Below are 25,525 nucleotides of genomic sequence, written 5' to 3'. Positions count from 1 at the left end.
TTCAGACAACTTTGACTAGCTACTCTGTCTCTTCTCCTTTCTGAGTTACTCCACATGTCACTCACTCTTATTCCTTCTCCCACCTTTGATGAACCCAAAAATTGCAAGATTCTGTAATCATTACCTCTGAGAAACTCCACTGTTTGCTCTTTCACATATTTTTTCATATTTGTTATATGTATGCTTGCATAGACAGTTATATCTGTATATACACCAACAGGTAGAGAGAGCAGTAACTATGATCTGCTTAAATCTCAAATGAACTAAGCTTTGTAGAATTTTTTAACCCCAGTCATCCTTGTAATTCCGTCTCTGGACACTGCCCACACCAAATTTTTACCATTTCTCTACTGAAGTCTTCTCCCCAAGATTTGGCTCAAACTCTTTCTGAGAACTCTTCCTCATTCTCAAGCAAACTTGGCCAATATTTTCTCTATGTGTATATGTGGCAATGTGTCCATTTACAAAAATAGTGTTATTACATCACATTAATATTTTTAAACATTCATTTACTTCATTGGACTATGAACTTCCCCAAGTCAAGACACATATTGTATAGCCCGTAATAGGCAATTAATATTTGTTGAATAAATGAACAGTCAAAGAATAGAGTGAGTAAAGACTTCTTGAATATAATCAATGTAAACTTTAAAAATAGAAAGACAAGCTATAGGTACTCACCAAACTGAAAATCTGTGTTTTTCCAGTTCCTCCAAGTAAGATACATCCTGTGAATTATCTTCAATTTCTCCAGTCCTCCAAACAGCTGTTTTTTCCTTCAAAGAATAATCATTCAGACTTTCTCCCTATCAGAAATTTAAGAAATGGAAAAATTAGAATGTTTCAGCAGATAACAGATAAGAAGTTTACCTAGTTTCAGTTATACTTTCTCCAGAATGACAAAGAATCATTGATCATACAGAAACATAGTTTGACATGGTTTTTGCATTGAACTTATTGCTTTACATTCCAGATTCTCTCATTAAATTCTCATCTATAATTGCAGATTATGTCATGTTCACATTTTGTATTATCTCACATGAAACAGCTTCATAAATGTTGTTATAATTTTTTTTTTTTTTTAAGAAACATGGTCATGGTATTTGTATTAAGTCAGGACTATTGGTTACAAATAAAGAAATTTCAGCTTGAACTTGCTTTCAGCAAAAAGGAACTTGAAGAAAGGTTTGAACTACCAGCTTATGGAAAAGGCAGAAAGGCAGCTGGATTTCAGAAACATGGGAGCCAAAGAATCTACGGCCACCAGTACTCTGTGTTCACCTCTGATCTCTGCTTCAGCCGGGCACTTTATTCTAACATTGTTGCCAAAGTTCCTGGGTTCCACAACCTGTGACTCCCGATGACATAGATTTAAACTCAGGACCACACAATGTCTGTAGAGATAATTTACTAGAACTTGAGAGAATTACATGGTCCATGATGATGGGTCCAGCAAACACATTGTCCCATTGGAGAAACTGAGCCCTATAGTTCCACTAGGAGTCCTATTATGGTGGGAAGTGGGAAGAGAGAGGAGCTAACCTAACTAAGCTCTTCTCTCTTCCACTAAAAAAGTTCAGTTTTTAACTGTTTATATATTAAGGTCTCCTGTAAACTTTTATTACAAAATGCTGCTGCAAAAAGTCACTTAAAGAACATTAGCCCACAGAAGAAGAAAATTAAGCATGACTTGTATTTATAAGGTAGTTGTGTTAAAACAATCCTATCCCTTTCTTTATACTCTTCTCAGATGTTTTTAAGTATCATTTATAAGAGGCTAATTGCCTGGAATTCCTTGATACCAGTTTATACAAGTTTTTTTCATCACAACTCTAAGCTGAAATATTTTGAAATTGCAAAATGTTGCTTTGGATTCACAGGAAAACCTTAGAGTGAAACTCAAGGGAAGTAAGTGTGTCATCAAACCTCTAGTGAACTCAACTCATTTCTTTATTATAAAATTGTTTTTATAACCTTAAAAACAAAATCCGGTTATGGCAACCATCAATTTAAGGCACCTTTTGTTGTGGTCCTTTTTATCTTTCTCAGCCTCTATAGCTCCTGTACCAATAAAGATATTTCTTTAACTGATTTAATTACTTTCAAGTATACAGTACATTGGTAAGACATCTATATAGTTGGTAAAACAATCTGTATTTTTAATCAAAGTATTTAATGTTGGTATTTCTAATTACTCTATTCCTGAGTAAATTAAAGATTGCCAAAATTCCTTTAAAAATGAGAGCTTTGAATTGTCCCAACTAAATATATTTGATTTGCATAATTTACTAGACTGCTTAAAATATGTTTTCATCATTATTTGAATTTTAAATTTGATGGCATTTCTTCATGAGTTTCTTAGATACTTTATTCAGCCTCACTTGATAAGAAGTAGAAATTGCCACCAAAATTACATCATACATTTGTTTTACTGACCAAAGTGCTTGGTTTGTTAAAGTACAGGTTTTTAATGATAGATTGCATTAAATTGCTTTGTGTTTGGTTAATCTACGAATATCTATCTCAATTATTCAACTAAATTTATAGTGGAAATGGGATGTAGTATATTTCTCTCTGTCTTTTACAGTACCTAACATAGTAACAAACACATAGTAGACACTCAAGAAATAGTTATTAGAAATTTTTTGTTAAGTATTTACATTACAATAAGAACAATGAATTTTATCTCCAGTTGCTAAATTACAAAGAAAACACCTATGAATTCTAAAAAGAGAAAAATTTTCTGAATCTTTGGATTTCCTTTAAAGAACATCTAAGTAAATGTGTTAAAAATGCCTTCAAATAGATGTTTTGAAATATATAAAATCATGGAAAATAGTTTATATCCAAAGAAATGAGCTCAAAGAGGAACAAAGACACACAAAAATATGAGTTTTAAATCCAAAACGGAAGTAAATATGTGCAGGGAAATTCTCAAGTAAGTACCAGGGTGTGTGAGTTTATTCACATGGAGGAATCAAAACAATCTGCCAACCACAAATTTATATCTTGAATCTATACTTGAGAAATAATGTTTTAACTAGGATATTATCAACATTTAAAAGACAGAAAATAGATTCCCTTTACATTACAACTCTAATTCCTGTCTGTACCTTGAACCCAAACAAAATCATCATTAAAAAAAAGAGAGATTCTTTCAATAGCAATATCTCTAGAAAGATGAATTTTTATGCTCTAAAAAAGAATTTGGTGGTGCAAATTTGTTCTAGAATGTCACATTTTATGTTATATGTGTGGTTACTCATATTCCGACCCATTGCAGAAATCAACAAGAGATATTTAAATGTAAGCTGATAAAACTCAGATGATGATTTTCAAGTTGACGAACTAAAAATTTGGCTTATGAGGGTTGCCATTCAAGTACAAAATTGGTTAGGAAATGATGAATTAGCACTCTTTCAAAAACTAAAGTGTAAAGTGTTATATAGTGAAAGGGGGCAATAAGGGATGGTCAGAAGACATTCAGCTAAGCCTTTTCAGTAATTTTAAAACTTAGATTATTTAAAGTTCATGAATTTAAGGTGTTTTTTTTTTTTTTAACCTGAAAAATGAAGATAGTATTTGTCCTGCACAGAATAGAATTTTTATGGAGATAAACTGAGATAACAGCTTACAAAAATTTTCTGGAAGTGGGAAGGATAGCACTTATAATGATATAGAATATTAAGTGTATAAGTAGCATCTGGCACAATGCATTGTTTAGTTAATCAATATTAATCAATGAAATATTCAACATTCTTCCTTGTACATTTATTACGACATTTCTATGAAGTTGGAAATATTGTAGGGAGAAAATACATATTTAGTCTCAAAGTTGTCTGCCTCATGACATGATAAGGCTGTTTAATTGTGTTACATGGTAGGAAGCAACTCCTAGGGTTCCTAACATGTTGTTTAAATAATTTTTTGTCCCATAGCCCTAATTGATTCCATAGAACAATTGGTTAATGGAGAATGGTGATAATGATGGGATCAATGAGAGGGCAAGTCTTTGTGTGGAGAAAGAGAGTTTGCAGTTCATAGGCCAATGATGGTGCAGTGGAAAAGCATTATGGTGCTAGCACAATTAAGCTCCACTTAGCAGCAGCATTTTTCCCTCCAAAGTCCTTACAGGATCTTTGTGCGGGGCTCTAAGGAGCACTGTTCATCTGCCCATCTGGCCAGATGAAGAGCAAGGGGATTGTTTCATCAAAAGAGAGAGCCTTAGAAAGAGGAAATAGTGAATAAAGGGCTGAATCCTGAGGATTACGAATGCTTTTGAACTACCCTGGGAAGATCAGACGTAAGCAGTACGGACGCTTTAATGCCTGCCCAAGTGACATGCACCATTTTTTAAGACGGCAGAAGAGGAAGGTTTGGGGTGAAGGTACTCTGCTGAGAGGCTTGTGTTAATAAGATCACAGAATAGCAAGTCACAGATAACAACAACAAACACCAGGTGCATCTGAAGTATCAAAGCAAATAAATATGACATCATGTTCGATTCCATCAGCGCTATTATTATGATCCAAAAAAAAAAAAAAAAAGCATTGCTCCAAATTAAATCCAGCCTAAATCCTGAGACTATTCAGTAAGAATATTATTTCTTCTTTCTTTAATTCATGTCTGATGTGTTTACCAGATAATTTTTCAGAACAGGCTTTCCATTAGCAGTACCCAGAGGTATCACTGGCTGTGTAGCTCGTGATGTACCTGAAAAGACCCCTTAATTAACTAACACCCTGGCTTCTGTTTCTGCCCTCTGGAGAACAATTAGTATTTCTGGCCATTTAAGACCACAAATTCCAATTGTTCTCTGGTCATCTGTTATTTGAAAAACTGATACTTCACATGTGAAGTTCGACATTAACTTTATTTTCCCACAGCCACCCTATGAATTGTATAGGTTAGAGTTTTTAATATCAGTTGAAGATACACATTAAGTCCTAATACCATAAGAAGAAATAAAAAGGAAAACACTTAAATTGGAATAGGAGTCTCAGATGTAGATTTAGTAAGTGTTTTAACCCTGCTTGTCCACAGTACTCAGCCGCTTGTAACTTGAGTCGCTTGTAACTTTTGGCTTTGTCTTTCCACAACAATCATGTTACTGAGACATATTCCCGACAGGCACAAGCTGCTTCCTGAAGAAAGTCAAATTTAAGACACCTTCCCAAAGTGCCTGACCCCCAGGGAATAACTTACTCTCCCAAGCAATTGACTCAACTTTAGGAATATAATATTAAAAATAAAATGAAAAAGAGAACTTCTTAATTGAATGTGTAAACTCGGAAAATATAGAAAAAACTTTGGGGGTTTTCTAGGTGATTGTGTTTTTTTCTCACCTTACCTACTTTAGCCGTTTTTTATAATCACGAAGTTTAAGCCCAATTGGTATGAGAATTTTACACAAATATTTAAAAGGCTAAGATTAGATACATAATATCCTAGAAGTCTCATGGGCATATCCTTTCTCTATTTTCCCAAAGAGTATACATAAAAGTATCTAATACATAATATGTATAAAAAATGTGATCTTTTTTTCTTCCCAGCAAATGGTTCTTTGTTTTCAAATTCTAGCCCTTCAGTTAAGGTTATAGGACCCAAGAAGTAGAAAACATATACCTGGCTGAAAGGAGAAAACAGTGACAGATTTTTGAAGTATAATTTCATGATGTATACAAATATGGATTCTAGAAATAGACAGTTTGTGTTCAAAGTCCAGCTATACACTTATTAACAAAGTTATTTCGGCTAACTTACTCCATCTCCCATGGCTTATTTTTGTCACCTGTAAAATAAGGAAAATGATGATAATAATATTTTGTATTCCATTAGTTTGTTGTGAGAATAAGATGAGTCATTTGATGTAGAGGACTGAGAACATTTCTCGGAACCTAGTAATTTTCTAGCATTCAGTAAATATTATCTTTCATTGTTACAAAGTTCACTAAATTTTTTATTCCTAAACTTTCTTTTTAAATACAGGCTGCAGTATGGAAACAAGCACAACTGTAAACGCTATAGTGGTCATCTGGACATTACAAATACAGTCATTTCTTTAATCAGATAGTAGTCCACAATTATAGATGAAAAAAATTACTTTAAAGATAAGGACATGAAAGCTGTCTCTGTGACCTATATATTTATTTAGTCAGGATAGTAGAGGATTGAGATAATGATTCAGATCATTCGTATGAGAAGAGGCAGGGGTAGAAGGCAATCCTTTTACTTCAACTTTTTATCCAAGCTAAGTTTTCTGAATACTTAGTACTCAGTCACTTGGTCTACATAGATAAAGATTTTTGAAATGGTTAGGTATCTAAAAACCACATCCAATAATACAAGTAAACTTAATTTAACCAACGTTTGGAAACCCAGGCTACATAATTTATATAAATTTATCAAGATAGTTTCTGGACCGACTTCATGGCAGCCATGATCATGCCAAATAAAGCACAGTAGTACAATCAGCACATTTTCTAATCACCTTGCCAGGGCTGGAAAAAGGCATGTACACTGATTAATTTAACTAAAGTCTTCAACAGTTTAAAAAAGTCTGATTCGGATGTAATAAAAATTTATTGGCATTACTGATTTCACAAACGTCAGCTGCTTTAGCAGTTCCCGTACTTCAAAACCTGCTTTGAAGACCAAATTACTTTCTACCTGGATATATATTTTAAAAAATCATATAGTTAATAATCAAAGACTGCTGTTTTCATGGTCCTTTTAAAGCCAACTTCTACAGCCTTCATCTTACCTTATTGTGAAATTCTTGGTCTTCTTTTAAGAGATCGATATCACAGTCCATAGGGCAAGAACCAATTTTATTAGAAATGCTTCCTAGGGTTAAAAACAAAAGGTGCAAAAAATGTATTACAGACTTTCACTTCAGAGGATATATAGGCTTACATTGCAGAAATTTAAGAGCTTATATAAGGCCTGGCAAGTAGGGGTAAAAGAAAAAATTCTAAGAAAGCTCTAAACTGTTTTACACTCCCAGTTTTAATTCATTCAATGTATAAGCTTCAAGTAGATCTCTACTATTGGCCGCACCACAGGGCAGCAATTTATAAGCAGCAGCTGTGTCTGATCTGCTTTCCTACCCTCATCTGGGTAGGATTCTCTATTATCAGCTATAATTCTGGGATCAAGATTTCAAAGAAACTCCTTAGTACCTCTTACCAATATTTCAGTATAAAACCTTAAGTGAGACTAGAGAGTTTTATTCCCTGCCTGTACTCAGTGCTTCCCACCTGAGATCACCTTTTTCCTGTCTTGTGTGACTTGTTTTATATCAGTTTCTGAGCCTCAGCACTATTGACAGTTTTGATTAGATAATTCTTTGTTATAAAAGCAGTCCTCTGTTTTGTAAGATGTTTAACAGCACCCATGGACCTACCCATTAGATGCCAGTAGTACCTTCCACTTACCGACCCTTCCCCAAGTTGTGATGACCAAAAAGTGTCTCTAAACATTGGCAAAACACCCCCAATTGAGAACAACTGCTCTAGATCAAAAACGTTCTCATTTTTGTTTCTCCTGTAGTGTCTAGCGCAATGCCTGAAATAGAGTTCAACAAATGTTTCTTGCATTATAAACAAACAGAAATATCACATAATTATTTCAACTCTATCATATGTATTATTGCAACTCTATGACTCTCAAGTCATTGACTTGACCTCTCACTTCAACCCATATGCCAAGGTTTATCCCCAGGGTCTTGTGACAAACATTCTGCCCCAGAATCTGCTAGAGTTTGGAGTACCTCAGTTGAGCCACATCTTTGACAAGGAGGTTGACTCAGCATCTTTTTAAAAAATATATGCATGCATTATATACCACAAGCAGCCAAAGCCTTGCTGGGTGTCCTTTTCTCTCCCTCCAGGGTTTGAATGCTGCCATCCCCTGACCTTTCGAATTGCCCTGTGGACGATTTTTAATAAGATTGCCATAGTGTAAAATTTTTAGGAGATGGTGCCCATGTCTGCAAACTTTGGAAAACTTTTTCTCCCTTAAGATGACCCAGCCAGTCTCTTCTCCCCAGCCTAAGTCTGTGTGGATCATGCATTTTGAGCAGCAATGATTTTATTGTATTTTCTGACTCAACTCCTAGGGCACCATACCAAACTAAAGTCAGAAACCAAAAAATATCCTTTTTCAGGGAGAGTCAAATGGGTCACATGCTCCTTCTGTGAGAACCCTGACAGTTCAGTCTATTGAAATGAAGGTCATATAAACAATTGGAAGAGATTCTTTACTTTGAGTCTATAACAGAATTCATTGATAGTGAGGTTGATATGGTCAAAATTAAGATCAGAAAGGGAGGAGAATGGAAAAAAGTGGGAAAAAAACCATTTAAATTTAGATTTTAAATATTCTTTTTAAAGCCTTATAATTTAAACTCTCAGTTCACAGTTGCTAGCTAGAAATAACAAAAATGAAATAATAATAAAATTTATTATTAGCATTTTCTAAGAACGTTAGACATATTATGCTGTATACACAAACACACACAAACACATACAACAAATAAACCGTTAAAAGAGCTATCATTACCCCATTTGACAGATTTGGAAGTTGGGACTTTGATAGACCAAAAAACTTCCTCCAAATCAGACAGTTAATCAGTGAAAAATCTGAAAGTTAGACCCAAGTTCTAGTTGACCTCAAAGCCTATACATTTAACCACTCTATTATATCTTACTTGAGAACCATACCCCATTTTATACTAACACACATTTTTAAACATTGAACAATATATTAATTTCTATTGCTGCTGGAACAAATTTCCACAAACTTAGTGACTTAATATCCATTTGTTATTTATTAGCTCATAGTTTTTGCAGGTCAGAAATCTAGGCATAGATGGCTCAACTGGTTCCTCTTCTTAAAGTTTTATAAGATCAAAATCAATGTATTAGCCAGGGCTACAGTTCCCATCCAGGTCTTGGAATCCTTTTCTAGGCATGCTAGTTCTTGGCAAAATTCATTTCCTTCTCATGCTTTTCATGTGGTCCCCTTTACCTTCAAGCCAACAAGAGCAGGATGTACCCTTCTCATGCTCTGAAGCTCTCCAACTTTTCCTTCTGTCTCCTGTTCTGCTGCCAGCCTGAGATAGTTTTTTCCTTTAAAGGCTCATGTGATTATATTAGGTTCACCTGTATAATCTCCGTCTTTATGAGTACAGGTTTAGAGCTTAGACATTTTTGGGAAACTATCTTAGAAAGTCTGTCTACTATGAACGATTCCTGATTTAATGGAATTTATATTATGGTAAAATATTGTAATGTTGTGTCTGTTCAAATAATAAAGGCCCTATCAAAGAAATAGTCTCCTAAAAGTCTTTATTTTTTCTTTATTCTCATGTAAAATGAGAACCTTTCTTTGCTCTAAAATTTATCCTCCTATACATAAAAATGTATATAGTAAGTATATATACATTAGATGATTATTAATATACATTCGATATAGTTACATATACTATGTAATAAGTATTTTGTATTTTATGAATGTGTACATAACACATTTGTTTATCAAATTGCAATCATACCATATATACAGTTTACATCCCTTTTTACACTTATATTTCTTACCTTATTCGTCAAAGTATTATTTTTAATCAGTGCCTCATATGGCTTTATTTAACCAATGCCCCTTGATTGGATATTTACATCACGTTGAACAAATTTTACAAAAATATTGATGTTTATCTGTGCTTATTTTCACAAAATGAATATCTAAGGAATATGAAATTAAAAACTCAGGATTGACAAAAAGAACTATCAAAATTCAAAGTCCAGCCAACAATGCATGAAAATATCTTATTATCCATATGCCTACCAAAATATACCATATTTTTCAGTTTTGCCTGCTTGACAAATAAAATAACAATATTTCATTGTGATTTAAATTTTCAATACTATAATTCTAATAAACTTGAATATTTTTATTTTCTGAGCGTTTATGCTTTTTATGTTGTAAATTCCCATCCCCATTTTTTTCAGTTGGAATATTTCACATATTCTTTAGAATTTTTATCTTTATACCTAAGATATCAACTTTTTGATCGACACAATGTTTCAAAATATTTTTTTGCTTGTAGTGTGACTTTTAATTTCTTTGTGAGGTGTGTATCTGTGAGTGTGTGTGTAAGATATAGTTTTCAATATTAGATAATCATGTATATCAATGTTTTCTTTACTGTTTCTCCTTTTGCTTATAAGCTTACAAAATCTTTCCACTCTATATAAATGTGCATAAACAAACTATAAGTAAACAAAAAAACTCATGTGTTTCTTGCATGATTTTCTTTCACATGTTCCCACTCCCATTCAGTTAAGCAACCATGACACCTTTGAGTCCTCCTAAAACCCAGGCTCAGACATATAAAACAGAAGAATCCTTCATTTTTTTTCAAAGGGCTCCTTCTCTGAATTCCCTATTTCTTGGCATTACTTTACTGTTTTCCAAAACATAAAGACTCAAAACTTTTCTGTCTTCCATTCATTTTCCTTCTCTATTGTCATTTACAGTTAATCATTTGCCACATTCTCTTATACCTCATTAAGAAGTTCTCTTGCCACAACCTTGGCTTAAGCTTTAATCACTTTCCCAACTCCACGTGTACAGGCAGATAGGTAGATAGACATACACACAGATAGACTGAGAGATAGATATAGGTTATAAGATAGATTAGGTAGATAGACAGATAGATAAATATAGGTTACAAGATAGATTAGGTAGATAGACAGATAGATAAATGAGGACTCAACAAATAGAATCATGCTTTTATTATGTAATAAAAAATCATGGTCACCTTCTCTATGAGTCATAAAATATTCATCTAACTACCTTTTACTTAAAATGGATTGTTTCCCTTGATCCTCCTTCACATAGTCCATCCATAACCCCTACCACCATTCCTTCAGCCTTCCCCAAATAACTCATTATTTACTCTATGCTCATTTAACCAGATATAAACATGCACACACTTATGAACACAAGAATACAGATTAATTTTCACTGTTGCACAAAAAGAACATTTTATACTGTATATGACTGCTTACACCCTTTCACACCCCAAAATATATCATGGAATTCCCTTCAGTTAATCATAGATTTAATTTACTATTTTTTTAACAGTTGATGTGAATTATTTTTTAAATAATTTTTAAATTTTCAATTACTGTTGACATGCAATATTATATTTGTTTCAGGTGTACAACATAGTTATTAGATATTTATATAACTTATGAAGTGATCACCACAAGAAAGCTAGAATTCATCTGACATCATCCAGAGTTGTTACAATATTATTGACTATATCTCCTGTGCTATAGGTTACATCCTCATAACTATGTTGGAGCTACCAATTTGTACTTCTTAATTCCTTTACCTTTTTCACCCATCCCCCTAACTTCCTTCCTATCTGGCAACCATCAAAATATTTTCTCTATCTATAAGTTTGTTTCTGTTTTGTTTGTTCATTTATTTTGTTGTTTCCATATATAAGTGAAATCTAATGTTTTTTTTTTCTTTCTCTGTTTGACTTACTTCAATCAGCACAATACCTTCTAGGTCCATCCATGTTGTTGCAGATGCCGAGATTTTATTCTTTTTTATGGCTGAGTAATATTCCATTGTTATATGTACCACCTCTTTTTTATCCATTTGTCTATCAATGGACACTTAGGTTGCTTCCATATTTTGGCTTCTGTAAATAAAACTGAACATAGGGATGCATATGACTTTTCAAATTAGTGTTTTGGGTTTTTTCAGATAAATACACGGAAGTTAAATTTCTGGGTCTTTTGTTGTCTCTTTGTTGTAGCCTTTGTTTTAAGTCCATTTTGCTTGATCTAAGTATTGCTACCCCAGCTTTTTTCAAATTTCCATTTGTACAAAATATATATATTTTTAGCCCTTTATTCTCAGTCTATGGGTGTCTTTTGATGTGAAGAGTCTCTTGTAAACAGCATACGTATGGGTCTTGTTTTCTTATCCATTCAGCCACCTTATGTCTTGATTGGAGCATTTAATTCATTTACAATTAAAGTAATCATACATATGTAGTTCTTGCCTTTTTATTACTCTTTTTTTTTTTCTTTTTATGTTCTTCTTAAAGAAGTCCCTTTAACATCTCTTGTAATATTAGTTTGGTGGTTATGAACTCCTTTAGTTTTTGTCATGGAAGCTCTTTATCTGTTTAATTCAAAATAACAGCCTTGCTGGGTAGAATAATTTGGGTTGTAGGTCCTTGCTGTTCATCATTGAATATTTTGTGCCAATTTCTTGTGGCCTGCAAAGTTGAAAATACAGCAGACCATCTTATGGAAGCTCCTTTATAAGTAACTAATTGCCTTTCTCTAGCTACTTTTAAGATTCTTTCTTCATCTTTAACCTTTGGTATTTTAATTATGATGTGTCTTGGTGTGGGCTTCTTTGGGTTTATCTTGTTTTGGTATTTTAATTATGATGTGTCTTGGTGTGGGCTTCTTTGGGTTTATCTTGTTCGGGACTCTGCACTTCCTGGGCTTCTTTCACCAGGTTAGGGAAGTTTTTTGTCATTATTTCTTCAAATAGGTTTTCAATTCCTCTCTTTCTCTTCACCTTCTGGTGCCCCTATGATGTGAATGTTGGCACACTTGATGTTGTCCTAGAGGCCCCTTAAACTACCATTATTTTTTAGATATTTTTTTCTTTTTGTTGTTCTGATTGAGTGTTTTTAACTACCTTGTCTTCCAAATTGGTGATGAAATCCTCTGCTTTATCTAATCTACTGTTGAGTCCCTCTAATGTATTCATTTCAGTTATTGTGTTCATTTATGACTTCTTTTTTTTGTTTTCTATCTCAATTTTTATGTTTCCTAGGCCACGTAGTATAAGTTACAAAGTGATCTGCAGATGGCTTGCTCTCATGCTGGGCTTAGTGGCACCTGGGGAAGGCTAAGCTGTGAACCAAGGCTGGATGCCAATGGTACTAAACTTGAGGTCATTCAGCAAAAAGGATGGGTCATGCTGAGGCCAGACACTGCTTGCTTAGGGTTTGTGAACCTTTGAGAGATTTTAGAAAAGTTTGCAAATGACCAAGACATGTCATTTGAATGGAAAAGCCCTTGGCAGTGCCTTGGACGAATTTGCCAGTTGGATATAGCAAGGTCTCAGGGAATCATCATGGCAGGGCAAAGAGTGTTAGCCAGGAAGATGGATACTCAGAGTAGGTGCCTGCCTGTTCCTGCAGGTTGGGTAGGGGGAGGGTTCAACAAAGAAACAATGATGTCTTCCAGCTCTTCCGTCTGGGAGAAAGCTGCCCCTTCCGCCCTTGCCCTGAAGCCAGACAGTTCAGTTCCTCTCCTATGTCCCTAGTGCTTTTTGAGTTGCTGCCCCAGTGCTAGAGCTTAGAAACAATGAGTACATCACTAGTAAATCTGTGCTTGGGCCCTTCAAGAGGAATGCCTGGGACTCAGGCAGCTTCTTGTTTCACCCAGATAGAATGCACTCTGATTTTCACAGCCAGATGTGGGAACTTTTCTTCTAGGCACTGGTGGTTTAGGCTGGGGGGGAGAGGGCTGGTATGGGGCTGAAATCTCTCACTTCACAGGGGGGACCTGTAGGAAGAGTGTGGGTGCAGGATGGGCAGGCCCCATATCTACTTGTGGCAGTTAGATATGGGGCCTGCCCATCCTGCATCCACACTCTTCCTACAGGTCTGAGCATGGCTTCTTCTGTCTCTATTATTTTTCATGGCTGTAAAAAATATTACACTAGTTGTAGCATAATTTATGTAACCATTCTCTACTTATGAACATTCACTTGTCTTCTTCATTTTAATTTTCCTATCAAAAACAATGATACAATGAAATCTTTGTATCTGTACTCATTCATACTGGTGCTTTTATTCCTGTGAAGAGATATTCAAGGTGAGATTGCTGGGTTAAAAAGTCTACATATGTTAAATGTTAACAGATGTCTGACTGATTTCCAAAAAACTAAAAATAAAACTAACAAAGTAAAACCTACGCATTTCCGCAAGCAATATATAAGAAAATCTATTTTCCCAAATCTTTGCCACGAATAAATCACTTTTGAATAATTAATTTATAGTACTATTAGATTATGATCATAGAAGGTGGCCTCTATAATTGCACTTTATCTATATTCCCTCTCATACAAAAAAAAAAACTTAAGTTTCATATCCAGCTGCTCTGTTATTTGCTGCATATAGATTGCATCATATTGTGTCTTTCTCATAAATTATACATTTTATCACTACAAAATGTCCTTCTTTTACTGTTTAGATCCTTTTAAACATTAAATGCCAGCTTACCTGATGCCGACATTGCCTCCAATAACAGCTTTATTTTCTGTTTTAATTTTCTGGTATCAGTTTACCCATAAGTGTTCAACTTTTCTTTATCACTGTCTTCTGTATGTTTTCTTTAAGTACTATGTAGCTGGGATTTTCTTTTAAACGTGTTGTGAACTGGTTTTTAATGGGGAATTATCATATTTTTATAAAAATGATATGTTTTATTTTATTTTTTATTTATTTTACTTTTCAACTTCTTTCCTTTTCTTAGTTAATGATTTGCTTGGGATAATATTCATTTCTCTTTTCATTTCCCCTCTTAATGTGTGTGTTCTACTGTGCTTCTCCATAGAATTGACTACTTTCTTTTATTTTTTCAGCATTTATTGTCATATGCATCGAGAACAAATTTACAAGTGTACTGTCAGGGGCATGATTCTAATAAAGTAGCAGAAAAAAACAAGCACAGAGTGAGGGACCTCTGACAAAGAGAAGGATATGAAAAGTGAATGTCTAAAGAAAGTATAAAAGCGTGAAAGAAAGCATCATCTTTTAAAAACCTAACTCCTACAATTATGACAACTCTGCCTTCTACACCTGCGCTGCTCCTGATCAAATTCTAAAGGGATCAATAACCAGAATTCACAAGATGAAGGAGAAGGGATAGAAGCATAACACGCAGAAATAAAGACAAATGTAACCAAGCCCTATCCTCCTTTTCAATTTTGGAGGCTAACCTGAAAGAAACTGCAGATAGAGTAAAGCCTTTAAAAGATGTTGAAGACATTTGTTTTTATTAGCCCTGACTAGAAATATGAACCAATTATTTAAGATTGAAAGCAGGGGCGTTAATAAGAATAACAACGGACTGATGATTCGCCACAAACCTCATTCACAGGGGTACTCACCTCATCATTCAAACCCTGTAAATATGTTTATAGTAAAAGACAAGAGCAATCAATGTCTTTTTGATGATAGCCATTCTAATAGGTTTGAGGTGATACTTCTTTGTGGTTTTAATTCACATTTTCCTGATGATTAGTGATGTTGACTATCTTGTAATGTACCTGTTGGTCATCTGTACGCTTTCTTTGAAAAAAATGCCTGTTCAGATCCTCTGCCCATTTTTAAATTCAATTTTTCCTCTGCTGTTGAGTTGTATGAGTTCTTTATACATTTTAGATTTTAACCCCTTAACAGATATGTGATTTGCAAATATTTTCTCCCATTTGGCAAGTTGCTTTTTCTTTTTGTTGATGATTTCCTTTGCTCCACAGAAGCTTTTTAGTTTGATGTAGTCCCGCTTGTTTATTTTGTTTTTGTTGCCTTTGTTTACAATGTCAAATCCAAGAACTCATCACCAAGTCCGATATGAAGGAGCTTATCATCTATATCTTCTACTAGAATTTTGATGGTTTCAGTGTGTTTCATGAATTTTTAATCTTTGCAATTAGATGTGTATTTAGGTGTTATATCTTCCTAATGAATTGTCCCTTAAAGCTTTGTCTCAAAACCTATCAGATTTCTAATATGAATGTAGCCAAACAAGCTTTCTTATGTGTAATGTTTACATGATATATATTTTTCTGTTTTTTCACTTTCACCTTATTTTTGTCTTTAAATTTAGAGTGCTTGTCTTATAGCTAGCATACTATTGAGTACTGCTTTTTTATCTAGATTGACAATCCCTGCCTTTTAATTTAAATATTTAGTTTTGAATATTTCAGGTAATTATTTATATGGCTGAGTTTGTTACCACCTTGTTATCCATTTTTGCTTTGTTCTTTTTGTGCAGTTGAACTCCTCCTGTCTTATTTTGGGTAACTGACATGTGTTTTCAATTGTTCATCTTATTCCTCTATTCTTCTTATCTTTTTCTCTATTCTTTTCTATTATTTCTACATCTTTGAGGTTGTTTTACTGTTTGCTCTAGGGCTAATAGCATAAATCCTAAAATTATTCACATATATTTATAGTCAATGTTATAGAATTGCACACTTTACCCCTGACAGTTCACATTACCCACTTCACACTTCTCACTTCACAAATGTGATAACCTTACAATAGTATAATTCCAGTTCCCGCTCACTCATCCTTTCAGCTACTGTTATATGTCTTTATCAGTACATGCTTTATAACCCCACCTTGCATTGCATCTTATTTTATTTAAACACATTATATTTTAAGAAAATTATTAGACAAATTCATCTTTAATATTTACCTATATATTTTCCATTTCTGGTACTCCTTCATTCTCCTCTGTGAATCATCTTGTATTATTTTCCTCCAGCCTAAAGAATTTTTTCTAGTTTTTTGTTATTGTTTCTGTAGCACTACTCTGTTGGAGAAAAATTGTTCCAGCTTTCTCATATCTGAAAATGTCTTTATAGCAACCTCAATTTTTGAAAGATATTTTTACTAGATAAATAATTCTACTGCTAAGGGTTTTTCTGTTTGTTTGTTTGTTGTTCTTGTTTTTTGGGGTTTTTTTGACACCTACAACAACTAGTATTCCCAAGTGGTCTCCCATCCAAGTACTAACCAGGCCCAACTCTGGATCTGCTTAGCTTCCGAGATCTGATGAGATCGGACACATTCAGGGTGGCATGGCCATAGACTAGATACAGAATTCTAGATTGACATTTTGTAATCACATTAAATACGGCATTTCATTAACTTCTGGTCGCCACTGTTTCTGATAACATCAGCCATTTAACATTTCATTACTGCCCTGCATATGTGTTTTTTTCTATCTACTTTGAAAATTTTTAATTTAACTTGGGTGCTCAGCAGTTAGACTATGATATTCTTAAGTGTGGATTCCCATGTATTTATTCCTTTGGAGTTCACTAAGGGTATTCAGCTTATATACCAATGTATTCCACCAAATTTGGGAAATTTCTAGTCATTACTCTTTTAATACACATTTTCTTCCCTTGTATGACTCTCTTTTCCTTTTAAGACTTCTACTACGTGTATGTAAATTATGTGATATTGCCCCATGGGTCTCTGAGTTTCCACTTTCTTCCCAACATTTTCTTTTCTGTATTCCAGATTTGTAAATGTGTTTTAATTCTTAGATTTATAGTTTTGTGATTTCTATTTGGTTACTTTTAAAAAATAATTTCTGGGTCTCTGATGAGATAACCTAACCGTTCATTAATGCCATAATTTCCTTTAGATATTTTACAGTAATTTCTTTAAATCCATGAACATATTTACAATGGATATTTTAATGGCTTTTCCTGCTAAATTTAACATCTGAATCATCTTGGGGTTATTCTTATTCACTTTTTTCTGTCTAATGTTTATATTTTTCTGTTTTTTTTTTTAATGTCTAGTAATTGTAGATCATATAACGGACACTGTAAAAGACTGAACTTTTTATCTTCCTTAGAAAGGTGTTGATATTTTTTTTAGTAAACAATTCAATTACTGGCTAATTCCATTAAAATATGTAGCTTAAATTTACATTTAGTTACAGTATATCTGGGGAGGGGGGGGGAGGTGGACAGTCTCCAAGCTGCTTATCAGAATTTAACTTCAAAATTCTAATTCCTCAGCTGATCTTTCTGAAGCGTGGTTTTAGGTTTTTAGGATAGACTTAGAGCAAGCCACTCCAGAACATGGTCTTTATTATTCATATACATATTTTTCACATCTCAATTTGCTGTCAAATTAATAACGAGGTATTAACATGCCTTTCCTAGCTCGAACTCATTTTCTGTTCCAACTCTACTCTCAGGTTCACTTAGCAAAGCCTTAGGTAGTCTCAGTGAACCAACAACTTATGGGAGAGTACTTAATGCTGACTTCAGATTCCCCTCTGCATATTTCCCTGCTCTCTGTTCTGCTTCGCAGACCCTAGATGCTTCCATTGCACTGAATGCCAAATTCTGTCTTCTCAGTTTAGTGGAACTTTCTCTTCTTAGATTCCACTTCACTGCTCTACAGTCAGAATATTGTGCCCAGGTAGAAAACCAGAGTTTATTTCAAAAGTTTCTATTCTCTTGAGGAACAGGGAATTCTTGCACTTCATGATGATCAAGGTTCCAAAAGAATTGATTCATACATTCCAGTTTAATGGTTGATTATAGCAGAAAAGCTAGTATTATCCCAGGTACTCTGCCACAGCTGAAATTAGAGGTTGTAATATTGTTTAATTTTGTAATTCAAAAGTGGAAATGCATCCATGCATTTGTCATAGGCTAACTAGCACCTCTATTTATGTGTTAGTAATTCAAATGTGGGTTAATTATTTTGAAAATCCATGTTATTTTATGGAACTACTACTTAATTTAATTATCAGATACTTTTATATGAGAAAAAGATGAAATGTTTACAAATAACAGTAACCTGCTGATGCCTTTGGAATGTGTCAGCTGGGATCACCTAGAACAGTAAGTGAAACATTCTTATTTTTAATAATGCATGAGGTACACAAGAAAAACACGTCAAAATTGTATAATGTTATAATACCTTATCTATATCTAAATATATATATTTATAAAAGTGTGTTTTCCCTGTGTTGTGCTAATCTTTTTTACTTGGCATATTTTTAATGGTTTTTCCAAATGACCTTTGTAAAATTAATCGAGGATCTGACACTGTCCTTTAGAGAAATACAAAGAATGCTGTTTATAATAACTTTTGCATGAAAAACAGCCAGAAAAAAATTTACAAAACAGAGAAAACATTCATACGGAAAAAAATTAAACCATGAAAATGGAACTGACTGAAAAATGTTGCCTTTTTGTTAGTAATATTTTTGTGGGTCACTAAAATTTTATTTTCTCTTTATTTTCTGTGCCGATGTCTCATTATTTGAAATCAGATAGATTTCTCAAAACAAGTAAAATGTACCACTATTTTTCAAGAACTCTTTCTGTGAGAAGCATTTCAAATTAAAGATTAATAAAATGTACAGAAAATATGTATAAAAATATAAATACAAAGAACCTAGAAAAATGCCTGCAATTAAAGAAGATGGAAATCTAAAAATAAATTAAATTTAGTTGAAATACATTTTCTATTCTTTGAGAAAATTACCACTGAAGTGAGGAATTTTTTTCCCCTGTAATTTAAATGTTAAGCTGCCAGATGTGTGTCTCATGCTTGAAGAGTCGAAGCTTTGCATTATTTAGCATATTAAGAATCACAGAATTTTAAAAAGGGCTCCTTTATTGCCTCGAGGTTCTAATTAAGTAAACCTTAGCCTGGTACATTTAAAACTTGCAATACAAGAGATTTTTGCTCTTTTTTTTCCCCCGCAGTCAAGTCACATCTATATAATAAATATGGAAAATCTTTAAGATGATATAATTTTTCTTTTGCTCGAAGAATTAAAGCTATCTATTATTTTAAGAAGTTTTTAATAGAAGCCAGCAATCTAGAAGACAACTAAGGATTCAAAATACTTTTTAATCATTGCAAGTTGCTTTCCTTATTTATACCAAAGAATATATGTTTCATAAAGACAGTTCTATATTATCAATCTTACTCTCTCTCTTTACTTTACCGGCCTCTGCTCTGGTCTCAACTGTTCTCCTCTTGTTTGACAAAGGCAATTCTAAGAAGCAACAAGATCATAGACTTCGGATCAATATTATGTTTTTGTGTGTTTCTGAGTGTGTGTCTTTCTGTGTTAAACATCTGATCACACAGCACTAATTAGTTGCCCTTTCAGCATTTTGTAAAAAGAGTTTCAGCAGCTAAAATGAAAACCATAATCAGATGGAAGTTCTGTAGGCACACAACATTCATAAATCATACGCTTAAATACAGTTATTTTTGCCATTTTAGAAAATGTCAAAGGTGTCAACTCTGTCCAAATATACCGCTTAACAGTGACTATTTTAGTAAATTGACTTGAAATGCATTTAGCTAACTGACAGTTAGAAGTACATAATCTAGTTCACAATACAAATGAACAGTTTAAAGGCCAAAATAAGCACCAAAGTACGAATTTGCAATGACATGTTGCAATGACCATGGCTGTAACCATAGATCAAAATCTTAGCATTATTTATCTACATCAGAAACACGTGCTCAAAATTTTTGAAATGTGATATTTTATATCTAGTTTTTACTTAAGAAAACAAATATGTTTTAATCATATTCAAAATAATGGTAGATTTATCTCTTTGAGGATATTAACAGTGAACAAACTAGAAATCACATAAATGCAACTAATGAGTTGATAACATTCTCTGGAAGCAATGTGGTTTGAACTTATAAACAATAATTTGGATACTGCAAACATAGATAGATAAATGTGTGTCATATTGTCAAGAAGCAAAAAAAAAAATTGTGTTATCTTTTCTGCATGGGAAGAAGAAAATCAACAAATTGATCTTCAAACATTTAACTGTTGACAAAGGGTGATTATAAAATTGGAGCATAGGTTTGGCCAAGATTATTTCCCTCCAGAAATCAAAGTCTTCAGTAAAAGGTAATATGCACGTATACTGTATGAATTAGTTTCTTAAAAGTGTTATGAAGCTTATTGGTTTCATATTTCAGATGTTTTAATATTGTTGGCAGTAGGAATGAAACAATACCATCCATATTTACACTTCTGTCCAAACCACTGATCTACAATCTGTGCACTGGAATCCCAACTCATGTAACAACACTCTGGAACTATTTATGAATATATCAGCAGTTTATTAATAATAACACCATATACTTTATACAATATTTTTCAATTTATAAAAATAGCTTTACATGTTACTTAATTTAAGCTATTTTGATTAACTTTATTGCCAGATTTGCATGTTACTTATTTAATTCAAGCTATTTTGATTAACTTTATTAACTTCATAGAGCTGCAAATATTTCTACCATCGTATCAATCCAGTAGTAATATCTGAATATTCTGCATTCGCAAGGTAAAAATAGATTCACACTTACGTGCCTTGCCTAATAAAATATGATTGTAATGTAAGAGCAGAAATATGCTTAGCTATTCTTTTCAAGAATAATTTTTAAACATCACCCATTTCTGTCATACCCTTTTATGAAAGTCAGCTTCTTTTTCCTTATTCTTAAAAAAATATTAAACACTCCATCTTAAGCACAATGAAAAAATTCAGAAAATCTAATATGCTGCTCATGAGCTTTCCTTGGTTATCATCAAATAACACTTTTACTGAACTTGGAACATTCAAGACTATTCAGAATAAGTTATTTTACCCACTAGTAAGTTCCTATTGCTGACAGAAAATTACAAGTGAGGACAGAGGGAGTCATTGCTGATATAGCAATTAAGCAGGATATAGACATATCCAATTGTGTGTCTAATGTTATGATAACTAACTCAATAACACAGGGATGATTTAGTGAGCAGCTACTATATGTAAGGCACTTTACATAAGTTATCACTAATCTTCCAGTAGGACCAGTTATCTTCCTTTCATAGGGGAAGAAAAATTTTTGGAGATTAAGGAACTTGAAAATGAACATTAAATGATGAGTCAAGATCTGAATTTAAACCTCTCTAATTCCCATATTCAGGCTCTATTCCTCCCATTTGCATTTCTCTGAATTCTCTCTGTTGATTTTTTTTTGGGGGGCTGCACATTTTCAATAACAGACAGACATTAGGGCTAGTTGTCACAAAAAAAGAAAGAAAAACAGAACTATGATTCAATGCCCTAACTGCTGACTTTTAGCTATCTGTACCAGGGAGAGAAGAAATAATAAAATCCAGCAGAAAATAGTAGTAATTAGCTAACATTGTTGAGTCTACACTACATACTAGACATTATAGGTTTCAAAGTCTCAAATAGGTATTAATTTTAAACTCTTCTCCTCAAAACTAGTTTAAAGTACTTCAGTGAGTAATAAATTGTACCAATTCAAATTTTACCTCCTTCCTTAAGGACATCGCGCTAAGTGAATTTAGCTAGTCACAAAAGGACAAATGCAGTATGACTCCATTTATAAGAGATATACAGAATAATCAAATTCATAGAGACAGAAAGAAGGGTGATGGTTGCTGGGGGCTGGTAAAAAGGGAAAACTAGGAGTTATTGTTTAACGGGTACAGAGTTTTAGTTTGGGTAGATGAGAAAATTCTGGAAATGGATGTGGGTGATGATTGTACAATATTGTGAAGGTACTTAATGCTAATGAACTGTACACATTTAAAAGTGGTTATAATGGTAAGTTTTGTGTTATCCATCTTTTGCCACAATTAAAATCGTTTTTTTTTATTTCATTATTTCTCAGGTCCTAAAAGAAATGCTAAGGAACTTTTAAAATGCTAATTTAGGGCTCTGAAAAAGGGAGATGCTTCCGGTTGGGATTACATGCATAGACTCATTTCTCCTTTCTCCTCCTCCCCTCCCCTGGCAGTAATGTAAGAAGCAGTCACAGGATGATTCTGGAAGGTGTAAAGAGGAAGGAAAAGTGATTAGGAACCCAAGCACTGGAGCAACAATGTAGGGCAGGGCATCTTATGTCCACCCTCACCCCATTCAACAGAAGAAAGCAACCCAGACCCAGCATCTCTGATCCTATTCTAATAGTAGATAGTCACCTAAGTAAGCTCATTTATATACCCATCAAAGGACATCTTATCAACAATATCAGATGAGTCCAGCATCACTGTACAGGAAAATAGACCAAGAACTCAACCGAAATAATTGTCCAGGGGTTGTGCTTCCTTTCCCTGCTGCTCCCCTCTCTAGAGACAACAGGTAGTTGAGTGAAACCAGCAGGGGGATCTCACTACAACTAGTGCCTGGCCCAAAAAGCCTCTTAATATCTTGAGGCTGGAGACTCTTTCTCCCACTCAGAAACACACAGTGCCAAGGGCTGGGAAACTCTTTATGCCCTCTCAGGCATCACCAGAAGGATCCAGTGGGAGCTCCAGATGTATAAGTTGAATTGTGCAGACCTAAATAGCACATTTTTTCAAGTGCTGAAAGAAAAAAATTATCAACCACGAATTCTATATCCAATGACTGTCCTCTAGGAATGAAGGCAAAATACTCACTCAGATAAAGGACAACTAAAAGAATTGTCACTAGAATACCTATCCTTAAAGAATGGCTATAGAATTTTTTTCAAACAAAAAAAAAATGATAAAGGAAGGAATCTTGGAGTGTCAGAGAGTAAAAAGAAAAAAAGAGCATCAGACGTGAATATATACAATACACTTTCTTTTCTTCTATGGGTTTTATAAATTATATTTCATGATTGGAACAAAAATTATAATATCACGTGTTACTCAAGACAGTGATATTTAAAAGCAGGGAAAGTAAAGTGACTGAAGTGGAAGTAAGGTGTCCATACTTGACTCAAAGTGGTAAAATGTTGACACCAGGAGACTATAATAAGTCACCTATGTTTGTTGCTATATCTAGGGCATCTACTATGAAAATTACACAAAGAGATGTGTCCCAAACTATAAATAAAGCAATATAGAATCCTAAAAAGTGTTCAAGTAACACACAGAAGGCACGTTTAGAGGAAGAAAGGAAAGAGAAACAGAGGAAATCATGAAAAAATAAATATTAATGGCAGACTGAAGCCCTAATGTGTTAATAATTACCTTAAGTGTAAATGGTCTAACTATACCAATTAAAAGACAGATATTGACAGAATGAATTTTAAAACATGACTTAATTATATGCTATTTGCAAAAATGCACTTCGAATTCAATGGCATAGATAGATTAAAAGTTTTAAAAAATGAAAAAAGATATACCATACAGACATTAATTTTTAATAAGTAGGATGGGCTATATTAATGTCATATAAAATCAAGATGAATGAAAAGAAAATTTTCAGAGAGAAACATTATATAATGATCAAATGATGAATCTACTAATAAAACATAACCATCCTACTTATATATGCACCAAAAAGCAGAGCTTCAAAATACATGAAGTGAAAACTAGTTGAAAAGAGAAATGAAAAAATTCCCAACTACAGTTAAGGATTTCCAAACTCCTCTCTCATAAAATAATAGTACTACCAAACAGAAAATTAGGAAGACTATAGAAGGTCTAAACAACATAATTAGCAAACAAAAACAAATTTATACACATACATACAAACACACACACATGTAAAACAACCCAACAGCTGTATATATATAAATATATATATATAAATATATATATATATATTAAGCATCCATAAGTCATTTGCAAATTTCATATCCTGAGCCATAAAAGAAACCTAAGCAAACTGAAAAAAATTGAAATCGTATAGAGTGTGTTCTGTGATTATAATAGAATGAAACTAGCAATAACAGAAAGTCAAGAGGAAATCTTTTAACTCTTGGAAATTAACAACACGCTTCTAAATAATTAGAGTCAAAGAAGAAGTCTCAAAGAAAATAAAAAGTAGAACTAAATAAAATTAAAAAAATATAACATCAATACTTAAGAGATGCAGCTAAAACAATGCTGAGAGGGAAATTTATAACACAAAATGATTATGTTAGAAAAAAAAGAAAATCAATGATCTAAGACCTCATCTCAAGAACCTAGAAAAAGAGTAAAATAAACTCAAAGCAAGCATATGAAAGAAAATAATAGTGAATAAAAATAGAAATCAACGAAATTGAAAACAGGAAAATAGAGAAAAATCAATGAAATGACAGCTGGTTCTTTCAAAAAAATCAATAAAATTGATAAACCTCTAGTAAGACTTAAAAAAAAAGAGAGGAGTCACTCATCAATATCAGGAATGAAATGGGATATTTTACAGATACTACAGTCATAAAAAAGAAAAATAAAGGAATAGCTTGAATAACTTTGTGCTTGTACATTTAACAACTTAGAAGTGGGCCAATTCCTTAAGTACTACGAATAGACAAAACTTGACCAAGATGAAATAGATCATCTGAATGGTCCTATTGTCATTAAATAAATTAAGTTAATAATTTTTAAATTCCAGGCTCAGGTGGTTTTGCTAGATAATTCCACCAAAATTTACAGGAGAATTAACACAAATTTTACAAAATATTTTCTAAAAAATAAAGAAGGGAACACTTTCCTCTCATTTTATGAGGCCATTATAACTCTGACACTCATCCAGACAAAACCAATACATAAAAAACAAAACTATAGACCAATATCGCTCAGAAGCTTAGATGCAAAAATACTGAACAAAATATTAGTAAAATGAATCCAAGAATATATGAAAATAATTATACAGCCTTACTATATAGCTATAGTAATAAAGACTATGCAAT

At 33.2% G+C, this 25,525-nt stretch overlaps 1 protein-coding gene and 1 pseudogene across 1 annotated transcript in view; both read right to left on the bottom strand.

The window, feature by feature from the left end:
• Positions 1 to 25,525, bottom strand: part of OFCC1 (orofacial cleft 1 candidate 1) — a 274,965-nt gene that overhangs the window by 124,225 nt on the left and 125,215 nt on the right. Inside the window, exons 13-14 of the mRNA XM_016138235.2 lie at positions 6,764 to 6,846; positions 682 to 806 (exon numbers count right to left, since the gene is read on the bottom strand). Of these exons, the coding sequence (XP_015993721.2) occupies positions 682 to 806; positions 6,764 to 6,846 (208 nt within the window). The remainder of the gene's footprint in view (positions 1 to 681; positions 807 to 6,763; positions 6,847 to 25,525) is intronic.
• On the bottom strand, positions 16,808 to 16,932 carry LOC118607446 (annotated as a pseudogene).

The sequence above is a fragment of the Rousettus aegyptiacus genome, unplaced genomic scaffold (assembly GCF_014176215.1).
Source record: "Rousettus aegyptiacus isolate mRouAeg1 unplaced genomic scaffold, mRouAeg1.p scaffold_m13_p_1, whole genome shotgun sequence".
In the NCBI taxonomy this organism is placed as follows: domain Eukaryota; kingdom Metazoa; phylum Chordata; class Mammalia; order Chiroptera; family Pteropodidae; genus Rousettus; species Rousettus aegyptiacus.
Note: the sequence above shows the minus strand (reverse complement) of the source record. Positions and strands in the feature narration are given on the sequence as shown.